This window comes from Dipodomys spectabilis, unplaced genomic scaffold (genome assembly GCF_019054845.1).
Source record: "Dipodomys spectabilis isolate Male_0828 unplaced genomic scaffold, ASM1905484v1 ptg000231l, whole genome shotgun sequence".
In the NCBI taxonomy this organism is placed as follows: Eukaryota; Metazoa; Chordata; class Mammalia; order Rodentia; family Heteromyidae; genus Dipodomys; species Dipodomys spectabilis.
The window spans coordinates 7,052,583-7,071,308 of NW_024870908.1; the positions used below are offsets into that span (position 1 = coordinate 7,052,583).

The 18,726-nt window shown below is 62.5% G+C and overlaps 1 protein-coding gene across 1 annotated transcript; it reads right to left on the reverse strand.

Moving 5' to 3' along the window:
• Window positions 1-2,403: 2,403 nt before the first annotated feature.
• On the reverse strand, window positions 2,404-12,157 carry Mmp25 (matrix metallopeptidase 25). Its single transcript, XM_042698379.1, has 9 exons — window positions 12,064-12,157; window positions 10,287-10,422; window positions 9,923-10,206; window positions 4,798-4,974; window positions 4,637-4,721; window positions 4,406-4,488; window positions 3,653-3,805; window positions 3,251-3,508; window positions 2,404-2,781 (listed from the first exon to the last, which is right to left on the reverse strand). The coding sequence occupies exons 1-9, from the start codon at window positions 12,101-12,103 to the stop codon at window positions 2,528-2,530; spliced, it is 1,470 nt and encodes a 489-aa protein (XP_042554313.1). The 5' UTR covers window positions 12,104-12,157; the 3' UTR covers window positions 2,404-2,527.
• Between the last annotated feature and the right edge of the window lie 6,569 nt (window positions 12,158-18,726).

Here is an 18,726-nt window from a genome sequence, read left to right on the forward strand (position 1 = left end):
TCCTGCGGAAGAGAAGAGTTCAGGGCCTCCTGGTGCCACTGTGGCCTCCAGGGGAATCCCCAGAGCGCCTGGAGCCCCGCTCCCCTCATGTGGGCACCTCCCCTAAGCCGGGCACCTCAGTCCTGGGACTAAACTCACCTGTAACGCTGACAGTGCCTATTGAGGGAAAAAAATCATTTTGTTCAATCCGGTCTCCAGTTCCTGCCTGTCCTCAGCTTTCTACATTTGCCTCTAACTTGCTCCAGCAGGGAGCCGAGAATCCCCTCTCTGTCCACACCCATTTCCCTCAGGGACACACGGAGCTAGGGGGCTGCAGGGGACGTGGCCAGTGTGAGGGATGAGCACCTGCAAGACCCCCCAGTCTCCCCCCCCCAGACGCAGATGCGGAGAGACTAGGTGCACCCCAGGGAAGGTGGGGCGGCCTTTCTGTCCACGTCTTGCAAGCTGAGGGTAGTGGTCATGGAGGCCTCTGTGTAAACACCCCCTAGGCCCCCAGGACTTTCTGGCCAGAAGTTCCTCAGCATCCCAGATTGAGATCCCCCCAAGACACTCCCCCCCAACTCCCCCCCCAGCACACACTCCCCCCCCCCACCCCCAGGTGCCAGGGGCTCCCGCATGTAGCCAGAGCTTCTCAGGAGTCTCCTCAGGGTCATGGTTCAAAGCCAGCCTGGATGGGGAAGTCCAGCTCTCATTCACCTTGGCGTAGCACATGGCGGCTCAGGGTCCAGGGGCCTGGTGGGAAGGAAGAGGTGAGGGGAAAAGCGGCTCAGAGGAATTCCCCACCAGACCTTGCACCCTCGGGCTCTGCCCAGCTGGTCCTGCGCCTCAGGCTCTGTCCAGGGCCCTGCCACCACACACCCAGCCCTGTCCTGCGGCCAGGGGTGTAACCCTTGCTGAAATGGTCACCTTTTGTCCAGTCCTCCTAGCTCAAAGGCCAGCAATGTCTGCTCAAGAGGAGGACCCAGGCTGCCCTAAAGTAGAAGAGGAGGAGGGAGGAGCAAGGGAGGGGAGCATCGCATCTACATCCTTCCTCGGGCAGGGCCAATGGCTGCCAGGGAGACAAGATTGGAAACCGAAAGGAAAAGTGAGGGGCAAAGCCAGCCTTACCTCCCCCCTTCCTCCAAGCCTGGATGGGGTCCAGAGCTATTTCCAGGACTGCCCGGGGCAAGGGTGGCAGGGGGAGGGTTCAGACTGGGGACAGTGTGTGGCTAACCCCTCAGCTCAGTGAAGGTGGGGTGAGCAAGGGTCAGAGCTCTCAGGTGTCTGCAGGAGGCAGAATCCACCGGGAGAGCGGCTGGCTCCAGGCTCCCGGCTCCCGGGGGGCGGCTGAGCCTAGAGGCAGCTGTAGCTGCTGTCACTGGGTGGGCACCCCAGGTCTGCAGGGGCCAGGAGGGGCTGACCCCAATACAATCATTCCACACCATGCTTTCAGACTTTGTTTTTTTCTTATTTCTGTTTATTTCTCCTGCAGAACTATCAGAAGAACAAGCAACCTGTGGGCCAGGCACGTGGTCTGTAATCCCAGCTTCTCAAGGGACTGAGACCTGAGGGTCGCAGTTGACAGCCAGCCCAGGCGGGGAAGTCTCAAATGAACCACCAGAGAGCTGGAAGTGGGGCTGCGGCTCGGGTGGGAGAGCACGCGCCTTGAGCAAAAGCTCAGGGACAGCGCCCAGGCCCTGAGTTCAAGCCCCAGGACTGGCAAAAAGAAAAGATGTTACAAGAGTCCTTTTTGTCTCTTTGTGTTCGGAACACAAGTTCCTTATCAGACATATGAATCGCAAATCATCATCCCCACGCTGAGGTTTGTCTAACCTTGGTGGTGGGGTGCTCTTTCCAGGTTTCTCTCTCTGGTCTCTCCCCCCCATCATCCCCGGGCCCTGGGGGCCATCCCTCCCCACCGGCGGCTCAGGAGCGCTTGCAAGAAGGAGAGGCGATGGCCAGCCATGTCTATTGTCTTCGGTGGCGGGCTGGGTTTCCCCTCCGGTTCTCGGAGGGGGGCTGGGGAGGCGCGGGGGTCCTTGGGGGCTCGGAGGGGTCAGGTGGCGGCGGCGGCGGGGGACGCGAGCCTCCCGCCGTGCTGGTCCGGGGCAGTTTCCTCCAGGCTGCCCAGGCCCGGGCTTCCGCCGGCCTCTCCGGGCCGAGGCCCGTGCGCCTGGCCCTCCAGGGGTGCGGGGCAGAGGGCTCCACGGGGGCGAGGCCGAGGCCCGGCGGCGCCCGGGAGCGGCCGTCAGGGCCCCTGCCCATCAGCGCCATGGCTGCCCGGAGACGGCGCGGTCGGCCGCGGGGCAGCTGGAGGGGCCGCGGCCGGGCAGGACCGGGGCCCACGCCCTCCCGTGCGCGGCGCCAGCGCGGGCCGCGCGCGCCCCCTGGCGGCGACGCCCTCCCCCCACGAGCATCCCGTCCCGTCCGGTCGGGTCCGGGCTGCAGGAATCCGCCAGCCCGGTGTCCTCGGGGCTCCCGCGGTGGGACGGACGACGGGGCTCGCCGGCACCTCGCGCCGTCCCGGCGCCCGGGGGCCCCGCTCGGCTCAGGCGCGGGCGGCGGCGGCGCCCCCCGCCAGCAGGGGCAGCAGGGGCAGCAGGAGGGCGGCGCGCGGGGCCGGGGCCCGGCTCAGCTCGCACCGACAGTCGCAGCCTCCGGGCCTGGGCGTGGCCTTGGGGGGCCTCGGGGCGGGGCAGTCCAGCCACGCGGGGCCCAGGGGCTGCGGGGCGTCCGGCTCCGACTTGACGCTGCCCTTCGGGAAGCGCCAGAAGTAGAGGCCCTTGAAGAAGTAGGTGTCCCCTGTGGGGAGGTGCCGTGAGGGGCCGGCCCGGCGCCCCGACGTGCGCCCGCTGCCCCCGCGCCCCGACGTGCGCCCGCGCCCGCTGCCCCCGCGCCCCGACGTGCCCCCGCGCCCCGACGTGCCCCCGCGCCCCGACGTGCCCCGCGCCCCGACGTGCGCCACCCCCCCCCCGCTGCCCCCGCGCCCCGACGTGCCCCCGCGCCCCGACGTGCCCCCGCGCCCCGACGTGCCCCCGCGCCCCGACGTGCCCCCGCGCCCCGACGTGCCCCGCGCCCCGACGTGCGCCCCCCCCCCCGCTGCCCCCGCGCCCCGACGTGCGCCCGCGCCCGCTGCCCCCCGCGCCCCGGCGTGCCCCCGCCCCCGGCGTGCCCCCGCGCCCCGACGTGCGCCCGCGCCGGCTGCCCCCGTCCCCGGCGTGCGCCAACCCCCCCCCCCCCGCTGCCCGCGCGCGGCTCCCCGCGCCCCCACCTGCGTTGCCGACCGTGACGTCGTCCGGCGCGGGCGGCGCGCCCTTCCACAGGCCCAGGTCGCGCGGGTACCCGGGGTCGGGGCGCGCCGCCTCCTCGTCGTAGCGCCAGTAGCGGCGGTCGCGGATCACGTAGGTCTTCCCGTTGAGCGGCCAGGAGAAGGCGGCGTCCGCCTCCAGCCCGGCCGGCAGCCCGAGCTCCGCCAGCGGCCGCGCCGCGCCCTCCAGCTGCCGGTCCCGGAACACCCAGAACTGGGGGCCTGCGGGGCGCGGGGAGCCGTCCGGCGCGGGCCCGGGGAACGCCGCCGGGCCCCGACATCTCCGCCCCGCCCCGCGCCCCCGCCCCGCGCGCGCCCGCCGCCCCGCGCCCCCGCCCCGCGCCCCCGCCCCGCGCGCCCGCTCACCGCTGAAGAGGAGGATGCGGCCGTCCCGGGCCCGCTCGTAGGCCGCCTGCACCGCGCGCACGTGGGCCGGCAGCCCCTCCCAGAAGCGGTGCAGCCGCGCGGGCCGGGGCGACACCAGCTGTCCCGACGGCTGCAGGCGCCAGAACCAGGGGCCTGCGGGGGACGGGGCGGGGGCCACGTGGGCGAGGGGTCTGCCTGCAAACCGGGGGGCTGCGCGGACCTGGGGTGAGCAGCATCCGGCCTGCTAAGACCTTGAGTGTGCATGTGTGTGCACGTGTGTGTGGGACTCAAACCCAGGGCCTGGGCGCTCTCCTTGAGCTTTTGTGCTCAAGGCTAGCTCTCTACCGCTTCAGCGGGTTTTCTGGTGGTTAATAAGAGTCTCAGGGACTTTCCTGCCCAGGCTGGCTTTGAACAGCGATCCTCAGACCTCAGCCTCCAGAGTCAGGATGACAGGTGTGAGCCACCAGCACCACTTTCTTTTTAAAAAAAAACAACAACAGGCCTGGCACCGGTGCAGGAGAGTCTGTGAGACTCTTATCTCCAATGAACCACCAGGAAACCAGAAGTGGCGCTTGTGGCTCAAGTGGAAGAGCGCTCACCTTGAGCTGAAGGGCCAGAGTTAAAGCCCCATGACCAAAACAAAACAAGCAAACAAAAAGTTCCACTGCCAGGAAACCCTGCAGCCCGCGTGGGCCTCCTGAAGTCGGTCAGAAGCTAAGTATGGGATGGGGGGGCACGACCCAAGAGCCTCACCTTTGAAGAAGAAGATCTCCCCACGGATGTTGGCAATGGCGTCGAAATTGCCTTCACAGCGATCAGGAACGGGTGTGGAGGGGCTGGGGAGGAAGGGGAGTGAGCTGGGGCCTGGGCTCCCCCCATTTCTGACCTTAGGCCACAGCCCTGAGGGCAGGGTTCAGCCTCTGGGGGACACTGAGGTAGGAACAGGTCACTCAAGAGAAGATCGCCCAACCCCTGGGCACTCACCTGTCCGGGGGCAGGGCCGGGGGCGGGGCTGGGGGCCCCAGGGGCTTCCTGGTGGGCCTGTCATAGGGGGTGTGCGATGCTCTCCCTGTGGGCAGTGAGTTAGGCAGAGGTGGGCTTCCAAGCCCCCACCCGGCCTGTCTGCATGTCCCCGCTCCTCTTACCATAGAGCTGCGTCAGGCCATCGCGGTCATCTTGGGACAGGCGGTACTTCTCGGGGTCACCCACCGGGCCCTGATAGAAAGGCCTCATAATGGAGTTGGGTGCGGAGGAATGGCCCAGGCCCAGGGCATGGCCAAACTCGTGAACCGCCACAGCAAACAGGTCGATTCCATCATCGTCTGGAGGAGGAGGGGACAGGGGGCTGAGATAAAGGCGCCCCTTACCAGGGAAGGAGACCTGGGGGCTGGGCTGGTGACCCGCAGGAAGCCTTGGGGCTGGGCAGACTGTCATTCCTGCCTTCCTTCATTCATGCAGCAATGTCTGTCTGTCCCCCACCTTCAGGATTAAACCCAGGACCTAGGCTTGCTTGGCAAACACTACCGCTTGAGCCATGTCCCCAGCCTCTTGTTAATACTGCGTCCCCTAATTTCCCATGGGCTGATCTGGAACTCCGGATTCTCCCACCTCTGCCTCCCCAGTAGCTGAGATTACAGGTGTGCACCACTGCACAGGTCCCAGTCAGCAGATACCTTTGAGTAGCCTTGTTTGGCAGTGCCGACGCTGAAGCCCAAGACTAAAGAGACCCACGAGAGGACAGAAGAGAGGTGTGTGTATACAGTAAGGCTTTTTCCCATGGGGAGGAAGCCCGCAGACACTACTATTTTCAGGGGGGATGAGGCAGGAACTCAGGGTGCCTGTAGGTCTCTCCAGAGTCCCAGCCCTTGCCGCCTGCCTTCCCTCCTCTCAGCTTTGGTCTGTGCTATTTTTCCCCGTCCTGTGGTCCACATCTCCAGAGACTCAATTCCCTCCCCATGTCTGGGGTCTCTACCCTGCCCCACACTGGCCTTCTGCCTGACTCTTCCCAGCACTTGGGGCTCCCTCCCCCCCCCCCCCCAGGCACTCTCAGACCACAGCCTGCTGCTACCTCTGCATTCAGAGATCAGCTGTGGCCTCTTCCCACACCGCAGGCCTCCCGGGGATCCAGCCCCAGCCAGGACCAGAGCCTCTTCCTGCCAATCAATCGACCGCTCCGGCAGGGAGAGGCCTCGCCCCAAAGACACTGAGGAGAGCTGGACAAGCCCCAGCAGATGCTGATCTAATTCATGGAAATCTCTAGCCAGGGTTAGTGACACTGAAAGAGAGATTATTGGAAGTGATGGAGTCCATTGACCTTTGAGACTGGGGGCATGGTTCAATGGTAGAACTTTTAGCAAGCAGGAGGCCCTAAATTCAGACTCAGGTGCCCCTACCAAAAAACAAACAAAGAAACTAGAAAAAGGAAAGAAAAGCAACTTGCCCTCAGCCCAGACGAACAGAATGTAAGAATAGCAAACACTCCAAACTTCTGCCTCCTCTTCTCCCTTTTACAGAGGGGGAAACTGAGGTACAGAAAGGGTGAGGGTGGGGGCAGAGCCAGGGATGACACTGCGAGTGTCCGCAGGTGTGCTGCTCAAATGCAGGTAAGGGATGAACTTCCGCACTGGCTCTACATCTTCTGATGCTCTGTATCCAGCGTGCGTGCCCGCGCGTGTGCCAGTACTGGAGTTTGAGCTCAGGGCCTGGGCTCTGTCCCTTTTCTCATCAAGCATGGCATGCTAACACGTGAGCCACACCTCCACTTCGGGCTTTCTGGTGGTTAATTGGAGATAAAAGTTTCACACTTTCCTGCCTGGGCTGACATTGAACCGCGATCCTCAGCCCTCAGCCTCTTGAGTAGCTAGGATGACAGGCGTGAGCCACCGGCGCCCGCCTGGTCTCTGTATACTTTTTCTGAGAGATCAGAGGACGTTGTCTGGATCGTGCGGCTCTCCTCTCATTTTCCTTTCTCGCCTTCTCTTTCTTTGGTCGCAGGATCTTCCGGGCTAGGTCCCCTTCCTGAATCCTTCCTATGCAATGAAGCTGGAGGAAATCACACCGCTGTGCAGCTCCGGCCTGGTAGGCAGCGTGAAAGCACCCTCGTCCCTCCTCCCAGAAATCACTGTGCTGGGATAGGCCGGAAACACCTTAGCCTGTTCAGATCCACCGTCTCTGTGCTAGGACTCAGCCTCAGTCCCGCCTTTGGGCGGCAGACGCCGACACTTGCACCCTGTTTCAACGCACAATCATGCTGGCTTCTAGTGCCCATGGGGGCAGACAGTTTCACTCTCCCACGCCTGTCTCCTGCCTCTTGTCCTGTGGGAGGACCTTGCTTCAACTCAGCGGCTCTTCCCCTCCCAGCAGTCCCTGCATCCATGCACCCGGGCCACACCCCTTTCTTCCTATTGGCTCATCCCAACTCCACTTAGAGATGCTCTCCGGACCTGGTACCCAGGGCTCCTCAGCCACACTCCTGTCCGCCTGCCCTCTGCAGCCAAGTTCCCCAGTGAGCTGAACTCGGTCTCCTCTCCTCCTCGGGTTGGAGTTGGAGTCCTTCCCCATCTACGCAGCCTGCAGCCACAAAAGGGTCACTTGGGTTGAGTGCCAGTGGCTCGCATCTGTAATCTTCACTCCTGAGGGAGGCTGAGATCTGAGGAGGTTGGTTCAAGGTCAGTCCTGGTGGGAAAGTTCATGAGACTCTTTTCTCCAATTAACTACCAAAAAGCCAGGAATGGAGGTGTGGCTCAAGTGTTGGAGAAAAATAAGGGACAGAGCCCAGGCCCTGAGTCAAACCCCTGGACCCCCAAAAAAATAAAAAAAAAAGGAAAGGTCACTTGTTCCCGGATGGCCATGTCCAGGCCGGGTAACTTACTGGACTTGTTTGTGTCTGACCACTTCCTCCTTCGTTCCTGTCTCATCCCCTCGGCCTGTCCCTTCGCCTCCGTTAGCCCCCCTCCCCGCTGCCCACCCCTCAGCCGGGGCTCTCCAAGGCTCTGAACTTGACCTTCACTTTTGCTGCTTTCTTCCTGGTGACCTTCCCAACCCTCCAGAATCCTCCAATGTGCCGGCAGGCCCAGCCCCCACCGCGCTGGCGGCGGAGAGATCACCACGGGGCCCGTGAAGAGCCCGCAAACCACACTGCTGCCAGGAACTCCTCTTCCCATTTCTCAGGTGAGAAGACAGTGCCCTGAGGGTGAGGAACTTGCTCACGTTAGAAACAGAGGAACCCCAAGTGGCGGCAGAATCCACCGGCTTCGACTTAGGGGTGGCTCAGCGGTCGCACGTTGAGGCCCTGGGCCACCCCCAGTACTGCGGATCAATGCGGAAGCCTGCCTGCCCGCCTGCTCCCGCAGGACACAGCCCTGTCTCAGCGCCGCCTGTCACTGGCTGCCAATCCCCGTCTCGGCGCCAGCCCTGGCTGCCCCTTCCCCACACAGGCGCCCACAGCAGCCTGCAGCTCATGACTGGTCCACCGGCCCGAGGAGAGCGACCCCCCACATGCGTGCACACACGCATGCACACGTGTGCCTGCTGCGGAACTCCGTGGGACCAGGCTGCTCTCCGGCTGAGACCACAACCTCACCCAGCTCCTCACCCTCGCCTGCTTCTCTTTCCCCTGAGAAACTGCTTGCACAACCATTTCCACGAGGAGCTCTCCGCTTGTGGGGAACCCAGCCCAGGATGGAGGAGTCCAAGTTGTGGTGCGAGATAGGCCATGCTGCGGGGGCTCACGCCTGTCACGCTGGCTGCTCAGGAGGCTGAGATCTGAGGATCACGGGTTGAGGCCAGCCCCGACTGACAAATCCATGAAACTCTTTTCTTCAACGAACCACCAAAGCTGGAGGTGGAGCTCGGGTTCAAGTAGTGGGGAACCAGCCTCAGTCACAAAAATGAAGGGACAGCACCCAGGCCCGGAGCGGAAGCCCTTGCACTAGACATGTGCACACGCACCCGCACACACACACACACACACACACACACACACACACGGAACATCCAAGCACTGTGAACACTTGCCCTGCCCGGCACCTTGGCCCCCTGCCTCTCCCCACACCTCCCCTGCGCCAGGGCTACTTCCAGAATGCATCACCACTGGACAGCTCCCGACGCTAGCTTTCAGATCCCCGTTGGCCAAACCCTGCCACGGGCTTTCCCCTGCCGTACAGCCCCGCTCTCCTCTGCACTGCCCCCGCCCCCCGCCCCCCCTCAGATGTCCGGGGTCACATCTCCCTTTGGTGGCTCCTCACTGCGCGCCCTGTGCATTCCAGGGCGGGACCTTGTCCATGTGGCCTAGGCTGTGTGTGTGTGTGTGTGTGTGTGTGTGTGTGTGTCTTGCCCTGTAATCCAGGCTGGCCTGACGCTCTCAGTCCTGTTGCTCCCCAGGGCTGGGACAGCAGGCATGTAGCACCATGCCGGGCACACACACGCACGCAGAATGAACCGACACCGAGCCAGCGCGTCCCGGGCGCGTCCTGTGGGAACGCACCGGCTGCGGACTGACTTCCGCTGCCACCTCAGGCTGCTGTGTCACCGCGTGTGTAGTAAGTCACCGCCAGTCCCCTTCCGCCTCAGCTGTTTTTTGTTTGTTTTTGTTTTTGTTCCTGGGGCTGGAACTGAGGGTCTGGGTGCTGTCCCTGAGCTTTTTTTTTTTTTTTTTTGCGCAAGCTGGTACTATATGACTTGAGCCACAGCTCCTCTTCTGGCTTTCCAGTGGTTAAATGGAGAGAAGAGTCTCACAGCCTTCCCTACCCGGGCCGGCTTTGAACTGCACTCCTTAGATCTCAGCCTCCTGCATAGCTAGGATTATAGGCTTGAGTCACCAGTGCTGGTCCTGCTCCAACTCTGCGAGCTGGGCTGACTTACAGAGAGGTGACAGAGAGGTTGTGTGGACGCTGGGAGCCGCCAGCCCAGCTCACACACAGCTGGGCACCCAGCCGGCCTCTGTGATGCTTAATTTGTTAATTTGGCGATGCCCAAGAGTTTGGTCAAATGCAAACCCAGCTGTTGCTGCAGTACACTGCAGATTTGATTGACAACCGCTCTAAGGAATTTAATCAGCCAAATGTGGGTGAGCTTCAGTCCAATCAGTTCAAACTCTGACCTTTCTCCCCAAACTGGCTTTGAACTTCCATCCTCAGATCTCAACCTCCCCAGCAGCTGGGATTACAGGCGTGAGCCACCAGCGCCGTGTATGCGACATGAATTTCAGCTTAGTTCTCCAGGACAGACTGAGCTGGGGAGAGGATTTCTTGGGACATGGGAGATTTTTACCTTTTGATCCAAAAGTCCAGGTCTCCTCATCGTCGAAGTGGGTGTCCCCAGAAATGGGGTGCTCCCCAGGGAAGAAGGCGTGGGCCAGTGTGCCACCCTGCCCGTCAAAGGGATAGCTGTCTTGGTGGTAGGCCCGAGTGAAGTCGATGAGGATGTCGGGCTCCTGGGAAGCGACCTCCTGGAACGTGAGGCTGGACTCCACGCCCCAGACGTCCAGGGCGATTTTCATGAGGTAGCGCACAGCGTCCGCGCTCAGCCCCGAGCTCTGCGGGAAGGACTGCACCCTGGGGAGAGGACACAGGGAGCGCGGGGCTGGGAGGGGAGGCCACGCCACCCGGCCAGGGAAGGGGACCCCGGGACAGACCTCCACGTCAGGGCCCGCTTCTTCCACATGCTCCCGCTGAGGGCATAGCGGCGGCGGCGTCTCACCAGCCCCGCAGACCCCAGGACGTCGGGCAGCGAGCAGCGAGGCTTCTGCATGGCAGCTATGGTCTCTGGGTCTGTGGGAGACAATGGAGGGTGTGAACCAATCCTTGGGCTTGAACTCAGGGCCTGGGCGCTGTCCCTCAGCTCTTCAGCTCAAGGCCAGCGCTCTGCCACTTGAGCCACAGTGCCACTTCTGGTTTTCTGGTGGTTTATTGAAGAGTCTCACAGACTTTCCTGCCCAGGCTGGCTTTGAACCGGTCCTCAGATCTCAGCCTCCTGAGTAGCTAGGATGACAGGCGTGAGCCATCCGCAGCCGGGCTACCACCTAACTTTCTACACAGAGAGCCCGAGGCTTAGAGAAGCTAAGACATTTGCCAAAGGCTCCACAGCCCACATTTGAACCTCGGCATCTCCGGAAGACATTCATGCCACACAATTTCCACTGACCTCGGTGGGCAGCGCCCTGTGTGACTCTGGGTGGACTGGGCATTCCTGGGTGCTCAGAGCTGAAAGCCAGGCCTCGTACCCCACCAGCAGACCCTCTAGAAAGGAGGCTGGGGGAAGGCAAGGCGTCCTCCTTTGGGGCTCCTGTCCCTCTCCATAGGGCCAATGAAATTCCCAGTGGGAAGGCGGGGGTGGGCGGGTCCATGGGCGGCCAGTGTTGGGCCTCTTGGGTGAGTGCTGCCTGGAATTCCCTTTTCTAGTGGGGCACCATTACAGCCGCCACCTCCTCTTCAAATTAAGGTCAAACCACACTGGTTGAAGCGGCAGGATGTAATGCCAAGGCTCTGCTCAGGCTGCCCGTTCAGAGAGCAAACAGCACACAACCAAATCTTGCCTCGCAGCTAGCCAGATCCTTCTCCCGCACCTTTAACTCCACAGAAGAGGCCTCAGCTCTACCTCCAAAATCCACACTGAATCCACACCTCACCCTACTCCAGCCTACCACGCTCCCCTCCCCCAGTGCTACCACCACCTCCCGCCAGTCCTGCCCACTGCCTGCCTTCTCTGCTCCACCAGCAACTGTGTAAAACAGAAAATCAGAGCCGGAACAGCAGCAGGTGCCTGCAATCCCAGCCACTCAGGGAGGCCGAGACAGGGGAACCACAAGTTTGAGAGACCAAGATAGACAACATCAGGACAGCACTCAGCACTAACTGACGTCATCTTGCACCCGGATCTGCTGTCTGTCTCCCTCACACGTTAAGTGCCGTAAGAGGGGTGGACACACATCAGCTTTGTCCGCCACTGTAGCCAGAAACCTGAGATGGCCTGGCACCCCAGAGATTCCCTAGAAAGGTTGTTTTAAGATGAAAGCTGGCGAGCCTCCAGGGCAGGACCAAGCCTCAGCTGGGCGTCCTCCCAGCTCCGGGGACCCAGTCACAGGCTGAGATTTAACTTTGGCTGGAGCAGGTGCCGTTAGCTCACGCCTGTCATCCTAGCTGCCCAGGAGGCTGGGATCTGAGAACCTCAGTTCGAAGCCAGCCTGGACAAGAAAGTCGGGAGACACTGATCTCCAGTGAACCACGGAAGAGCTGGAAGTGGAGCTGTGTGCTCAAGGGGTCGAGGGCTAGCCTGGAGGGGGAAAGCTGAGGACCAGCGCCAGGCCCTGAGTTCGAGTCTCAGAACCGTGAGTGCGTGCGCGCCCCCCCAAACACACGCATGCACACACGCACACCACTGCTGGGTCACGGTCAAGCAGGCGGGACACCTACCCAGCGAGCCGGTCTCAGGCAGCCCCGCGAACCTCTGCATGAGCCTCAGGGCGTCGTGCAGCCGGGCGGCGCTGCGCAGCTGGGCCTGGCCGGGGTCCGGGGCGGGCAGGTAGCCGTAGCGCGTCAGCCAGTCCTGGGCCGTCAGAGGGGGCGCGTGGAGCGGGCGGTGTGTCGGGGGAGAGGCCGGGGCTCCCCCTCCCCGGCCGCGCGCTCCCGCGGGGTCTCCGCCCGGCAGGTGCCCGGCCCCCGCCCCCCGCCCCGGGGCCTCGGGACGGAGCCCGCGCCCCGACCGCATCCCCGCCCGCTCGGCCCGCGCCCCCCGCGCCCCGACCGCATCCCCGCCCGCTCGGCCCGCGCCCGCGCCCCGACCGCATCCCCGCCCGCTCGGCCCGCGCCCCCCCCCCCCCCCCCGCGCCTCGACCGCATCCCCGCCCGCTCGGCCCCCGCCCCCCGCGCCCGCGCCCCCGCCCGCTCGGCCCGCGCCCCCCGCCCCCCGACCGCATCCCCGCCCGCTCGGCCCGCGCCCCCCGCGCCCCGACCGCATCCCCGCCCGCTCGGCCCGCGCCCGCGCCCCGACCGCATCCCCGCCCGCTCGGCCCGCGCCCCCCCCCCCCCGCGCCTCGACCGCATCCCCGCCCGCTCGGCCCCCGCCCCCCGCGCCCGCGCCCCCGCCCGCTCGGCCCGCGCCCCCCGCCCCCCGACCGCATCCCCGCCCGCTCGGCCCGCGCCCCCCGCGCCCCGACCGCATCCCCGCCCGCTCGGCCCGCGCCCCCCGCGCCCCCGCGCCGCGCCCCGCGCTCACCACGCCCAGGCTCACGTCCTGCGCCGCGGGGTCCGGGGCGCGCGCGGGCGGCGGCCGCAGCAGCAGCAGCAGCGCCAGCAGCCGCAGAGCCCGCGGGGGCCCCGGCGCCCGCCGCCGCCGCATGGCGCTCGGGCCGGGCTGGGTGTGGGGACGGCGGAGGGCGCAGCGAGGAGGGGCGGGGGCCGGGTCGGTGCTTCGCGGCCCGCGGGCGGACGGCGGGTGCGGAGCGCGGCGGGCGCGGCGGGGAAGTGGCCGGACCTTCGACGTGCGGCGGGCGGGCGGGCGGGGAGGGCGGGGCGGGGCGGGCGCAGGGGCCGCCCCGCGGGCACCGGGGCCGGGGTCCCCTCCCCGGAGAGCGGGCGCCGGGGCGGACGCCTGGGGCGGGGCCGGACGCCCCGAGCTCCCCCGCCCCAAGTTTCTCTTCCCGGATCGCGGCGCGCTTCTGCGTGCCCGGGGCGCACGGCCGCCCCGCCCGCCCTCCCCCTCCGCGCCCCTCCCCCTCCCTCTTCCTCGTCCCCCCTCCCCCTCCGCGTCCTCCCCCCCCCCCCCGACCCCGCCGGGCCGGCAGCCGCAGCGCCGGGGGACTTCCGGGCAGCGGGAGGCCGGGAAGGAAGCGCCGGGTCCCCGGCCCGGATCCTGTGGCCCCCGGCCCCGGCCGCGGCGTCTCCGGACCCCGCTGGGGGTGGGGGGGGAGCGCCGGGCATTCAGAGCCGAGGCCGGAGCGGGGCCGGGCGGGCGGGCGGGCGGGGCCGGAGGACCCGCGGTGACTTCGACGGGCTGCGGGGACGGCGAACCGCAGCGCCGGCCTCCGGTCCTCCGCGCCCGGCCGCGCGCGCGCGCACGCGGGGCGGCTCCGCGGAGTCCCGGTGCCCACGGCCCCGCGGCCGGCGGGGCGTCCCGGAGACCCTGCGCGCCGCCGCGCTCCCGCGCCTCCGGGCCTCGCGCCTGGGCTCCCAGCGGCTCCAGCAACGGGGTTCAAAGCCAGCCTGGGGGAGCGGGAGACTCTGGTCTCCAATGAACCATCCAAAAGCCAGAAGCGGAGGTGTGGCTCCAGGGGTTGAGACGTGTGAAGAGCGCCAGCCTTGAGCATCTAAAGTAAGAGTCGAGTAAAACAGGCCCCAGGTTCAAGCCCTAGCAGCAGCAGGAGAACCATAATAAGAAAGAGCTGTGAGGGGTGGTGATGCAGCGGGGGGCCGCCCTGGGCTGTGCCACCAGAGCCTCGGCCTAGGCCGCCGCCTGGCTGAGATCCTTGCTGTGGTGATAGCAGGGTTTTATGGCTGTCCTAGGATAGGGTTAACCCTGCACTCCAGATCTGCAGTTGGGGATGGAGGAAGTGTAGGCATGAGAACCCTTTTATCTCCCCGCCCCAGGCTAGGACTTGAACTGGGTCTCTGACACTTGCACTCATTGACTGGTTGGCTGGTGCTCTACCACCTGAACCACGCCTCCAAACCCCAACCCTTTGATTACTCATGGATTCTTTCTCTCGGGAACAGGATGGCCAGGAGGGGGTTTTATCATGGTTAGGGTGAGGATTCCACCAAACTGGCCAAGACTTTTGGGATTTACATTTCTCTCCTGTGGGAGGAAGCGCAGGGAGGTGTGAGCTTGCCCTGGTGTGGACCAAGAGCGCGGAGGGAGGCATGGAGCTTTAACACACTGCAATGGACTCTGCATTACAGGACACCAATGGCAAGCACCTTGGTAATCCGGTTGTTACTGAACAAAAATGGCAACAAACGCGCCCCTCCTCCCCCGCCCCAGGTGCCAGCATGGAGAAGCTGCCTGTAGACTTGGCCTGTGCCATCTTCCTGCAACTTCATGGAATCTTGGCAAGAAGCACCCAGCAGAACCATGCCAACCTTCCTACCATGAGACCCTGGTACAAAGAGGGCTGGGGGAATGCAGAAGCAGGAGGTGGCCTAGAAGACCGCAGACCGCCCATGACTTCCTGTGTGGATCATTCGAGCCCAAACCAGAGCAACTGAAAGCAGATTTGAAATTGCCACGGGCTAGAGACGGAGAAGACACATTGACTACAACGGGCATAGCATCCTAGCTATTCAGGAGGCTGAGATCTGAGGATCACAGTTCAAAGCCAGCCCAGGCAGGAATGTCCCATGAGACTCTTATCTCCAGTGAGCCATCAGAGAACTGGAGTGGCACTGTGGCTCAAGTGGTAGAGCACTCACCCTGAGCTGAAGAGCTGAGGGACTGCCCAGGCCCAGAGTTCAAGCCCCATGACTGACAAAAGAAAAAATGGGGGGTGTAGCAAAATTTGGGGGTGATTGCTCATGATTGTGGTGATATTATACTGCTGCTTTTTTTTTATTTTTAATACAAACTCCCTTCAATGAAATGGGACAGGAATGGTAGGTAGCTCATGCCTGTAACCTCAGCCTTCTGGAAGCTGAGGTAGGACTGAGAATTTGAGGACAGCTTGAGCCACATAGCAAGTTCAAGGACAGTTAGGGCCACATGGTAAAACAAAATTGAAAGGGGAGAGGAGGGGAGAGCAGAGAGGAGGCCACAGAGATTCAGAGAAGACTCCGAAGGCAGGACTCTGTGGCACCCAGGCAGAGCACTATGATGCAGCTGCAAGCCAAGGCATGCTGGCTGCCTCCCATCACCACAGGCTAGGAAAGAATCAGGGAACAACATTGCTCTCAGAGCCTCCAGGAACCGGCTGTGGCCCCTGCAGCCCTCCAGGACGGACAGAGATAACATTGCTGCTGTTTAGATCCCCAGTCATGGTGTTCCATTGGCCCACTCAAATTGATCAGAGCAAGCTGCAGTCTGTTTAGCTCCATAGAGACGGAGCTGGGACAGCTGGGATGGAGAGGGGCTGGAGCAAGCCTGTGCCCCACCAAAGCAAAGGAAGAGCAGACGGACAGATTGTCATTGGCTTCTTTGTGCAGCTTGGCTGGGAGGAGCCAAGGAGACACCACACCAGGGACCGCCAGCTCCTCCGTGCTTCCTGGAAAAGGCTGGGCGAGCAGGGAGACCCCGTCCCCTAAAGAGGAAGAGAGATTTGAAGACACAGCAAAGGTACACTAGGTCTGCTATGAAAGAGAAAAACCACAACTCTCCTAAAAGGGAAACAGAAAGACTGAAGAATTCCCAGTGCGCCCAAGAGCAGCCGTCAGCTTTCTTGTTCTTAGTATCGCCTGAGAATGGAAGGGGAAGCCAGGCCTGGGCGAGCGCGCCTGCCATCCAGCAATCAGGAGATGGACGACTGGAAGCATGAGACAGTCTAGAGGAGATGTCACATTCAAGAGGCTGGACGCTGACGGCTCACACGTGTCATCCTAGCTGCTCAGGAGGCTGATCTGAGGATGGAGGTTCAAAGCCTGCTTCCTCAATGTTCCACGTGAGCAAATGTTACGTTTAGGGTGAATGATAAGTCCGTGTGTCTGGCATTCTTTCCTCAGTGTGCGCTGTAACTGGGGCTTGAACTCAGAGCTTTGTGCTTGCAAGTCAGATGCTCTCCCCCCGCCCTCCCCACACGCTTTTTTTATTTCGTTGCTTGTGGGGCTTGAACTCGGGGCCTGGGCGCTGTCCCTCAGCTCTTCAGCTCAAGGTGAGCGCTCTAGCACTCGATCCACAGCGCCACTTCCATTTTCTGGTGGTTCATTGGAGATAAGAGTCTCACAGACTTTCCTGCCCAGGCTGGCTTTGAACTGTGATCCTCAGATCTCAGCCTCCTGAGTAGCTAGGATGACAGGCGTGAGCCACTGGCACTTGGCTTTTATTAGTTCTTGCTACCTACTAATTTTCGTTTGGGGTTTGGCTACACCATTAGGCTATTTATTTGAGATCTCTTTGTGTTTGTTTGATTGTTTGCGTTTTAAACTGGGCACTCGGAGCTATGAACTTCCCTCTCAGCCCTGCACAGTGTGAAACATTTTATATAAAGGTTGAAATGCTCCAAACAATAGTAGTCATTGCTGAAAGCCTGGAGGCGCCCTGGTCTGAAACACAGCCATTCCCGGCCTGTCTTCTGTGCCCAAGCTCTGGGAGGGCAGTGGAGTGCTGTGGCCTCTGATAGGTCATGGTGTGGTGACATCTGGGAAGGCTTCCTGGGGGAGGAGGCAGCTTTGCCCCATTTCCTCTGGACAAGCGGTGGAGGGCTTTGCAGCTGGGGATGAGCCAGGCGTTTCCAGAGAGCTGGCTTGCTTGAGACAAGGCTGAAGAGCAGGTACAACTCTCCCTTTCTGTGTGTATAGCGTGTGTGTGTGTGTGTGTGTGTGTGTTGGTACTAGGGTTTGAACTCAGGGCCTCACACTCTTGCTAAGTTTTTTCCATCAAGGATGGGTGCTGTACCACTTGAGCCATGCCTCTACTTCTGAGTTTTTGCTAGTGAACTGGAGTTAGAGTCTCATTATTTTTCCGCTGGGGCTGGCTTTAAACCTCGATCCTCAGATCTCAGCCTCCTGAGGAGCTGGGATGCAGCCATGAGCCATCGGCGCCCAGATTCATCTCCTGCGTCTTATCTGGAAATGTCCCAGCTCTCCAGGGCTTCCCAGGGGACACTGAGCCCCCTGCCCATCTTCCTTCTCCTCAGTGCAGGGGGAAAGGGGTGGGTGCTGGGACTCTCGTCCAGAAGTCCAGAATTCAGATCCAGCCAGAGGCTGAAGACTGGAGGCTAGAACTGCAGAGAAACTGGAAGCTGGATTCAAACGTCTGGAGTCCCAGCCCTTGGAGGCTGAGGCAGGAAGACTGCAAGTTGGAGGAGAGCCTGGAGAGGAAGACTACGTCGCAAAACAGACAAAACCAAACCAAACACATCCGGGCCACCGCTCCCGTGGGTTGTCATCGGGGAGATCGCCCTGGCACAAGACCCAGGCCCTCTGTGAAAAAAACAAATGGAAAGGGGACAGGGCTGGGGTGTGGGGTGTGCCTCAAGTCGTCCTGTAGACTTGTATGGCCTAGACACATAGTAGGCTTGTAATGCCTATAAGCTAACATCCATCATCACCCTGTTTTACAGATGGGGAAACTGAGGGCTGCAGAGGTCCGTGGGCGGATGGGTGCGTGCCTGCTAAATGACCAACTTGAGATTTGGACTGAGGCCACGTGGTGCCGGTGCCCAAGGACTGAGCTCCTTTGTGCTGTTGTTTTATGGGTTTGCTTCTGGTTTATAGGACCACGCCCCTCCCACGACCTGGGTGTAAGGGGAGCGGCCGGGGAGCCGGGCGTCGGCCCATCATCTGCAGATGACTTCAGTCTCTGCCCAGCGTAGGCAGGGCCAGGACTCAGGGAAGCTGTGCTGACCTTGGCGGTGGGGCGGGCCCGGGTGATTCTGGAAGTTAAAGCGGACTGGGAGCATTTTTTGTTTTTTGTTTCTGTCTGTTTCTTTGTTTTTGGCCAGTCCTGGGCTTGCACTCAGGGCCTGGGCGCTGTCCCTGAGCTTCTTTTGCTCAAGTCTAGTACTCTACCACTTGAGCCACAGCGCCACTCCAGGCTTTTTCTGTGTGCGTGTACTGAGGAATCGAACCCCGGGCTTCATGCATGCTAGGTAAGCACTCTACCACTGAGTCACCTTCCCAGCCTGACTCTGAACTTTTATTTCCCAAGATGGCAGTGCAGTGTGTGTGTGGGGGGGGGGAGGCCACACACCCCGTGGCTCCCACAAGCATTCCCTCCTTGCTACACGTTTCAACTCTGAAGTTGCTTTGCTCTTTTTCTGCCGACAGGATGCCTTGTCCCAGCCCCGGGGCCTGGAGTTCTAGGGCCTGAACCTCCCACCAAGGAGTCCTTGCACCCCTTTTCTCACCAGCTGGGAGTCCCAGCTCTACCTAGCTCCCCAAGACTCAAGAATCTTGATCCCAGCCAAAGGTGTGTGGACCCTGCTAGTACTG

Bases quoted from the DNA above. Each gene is read 5' to 3' on its own strand.
- Mmp25 (XM_042698379.1), bottom strand. From the start codon at position 12,103: ATGCAGAGGTTCGCGGGGCTGCCTGAGACCGGCTCGCTGG. The intron at 10,207-10,286 runs GTCTGTCCCGGG...TCCTCTCCCCAG, and splicing joins AAGCGGGCCCTGACGTGGAG to GGTGCAGTCCTTCCCGCAGA. The intron at 4,489-4,636 runs GTGAGTGCCCAG...CTTCCTCCCCAG, and splicing joins CCGGCCCTGCCCCCGGACAG to CCCCTCCACACCCGTTCCTG.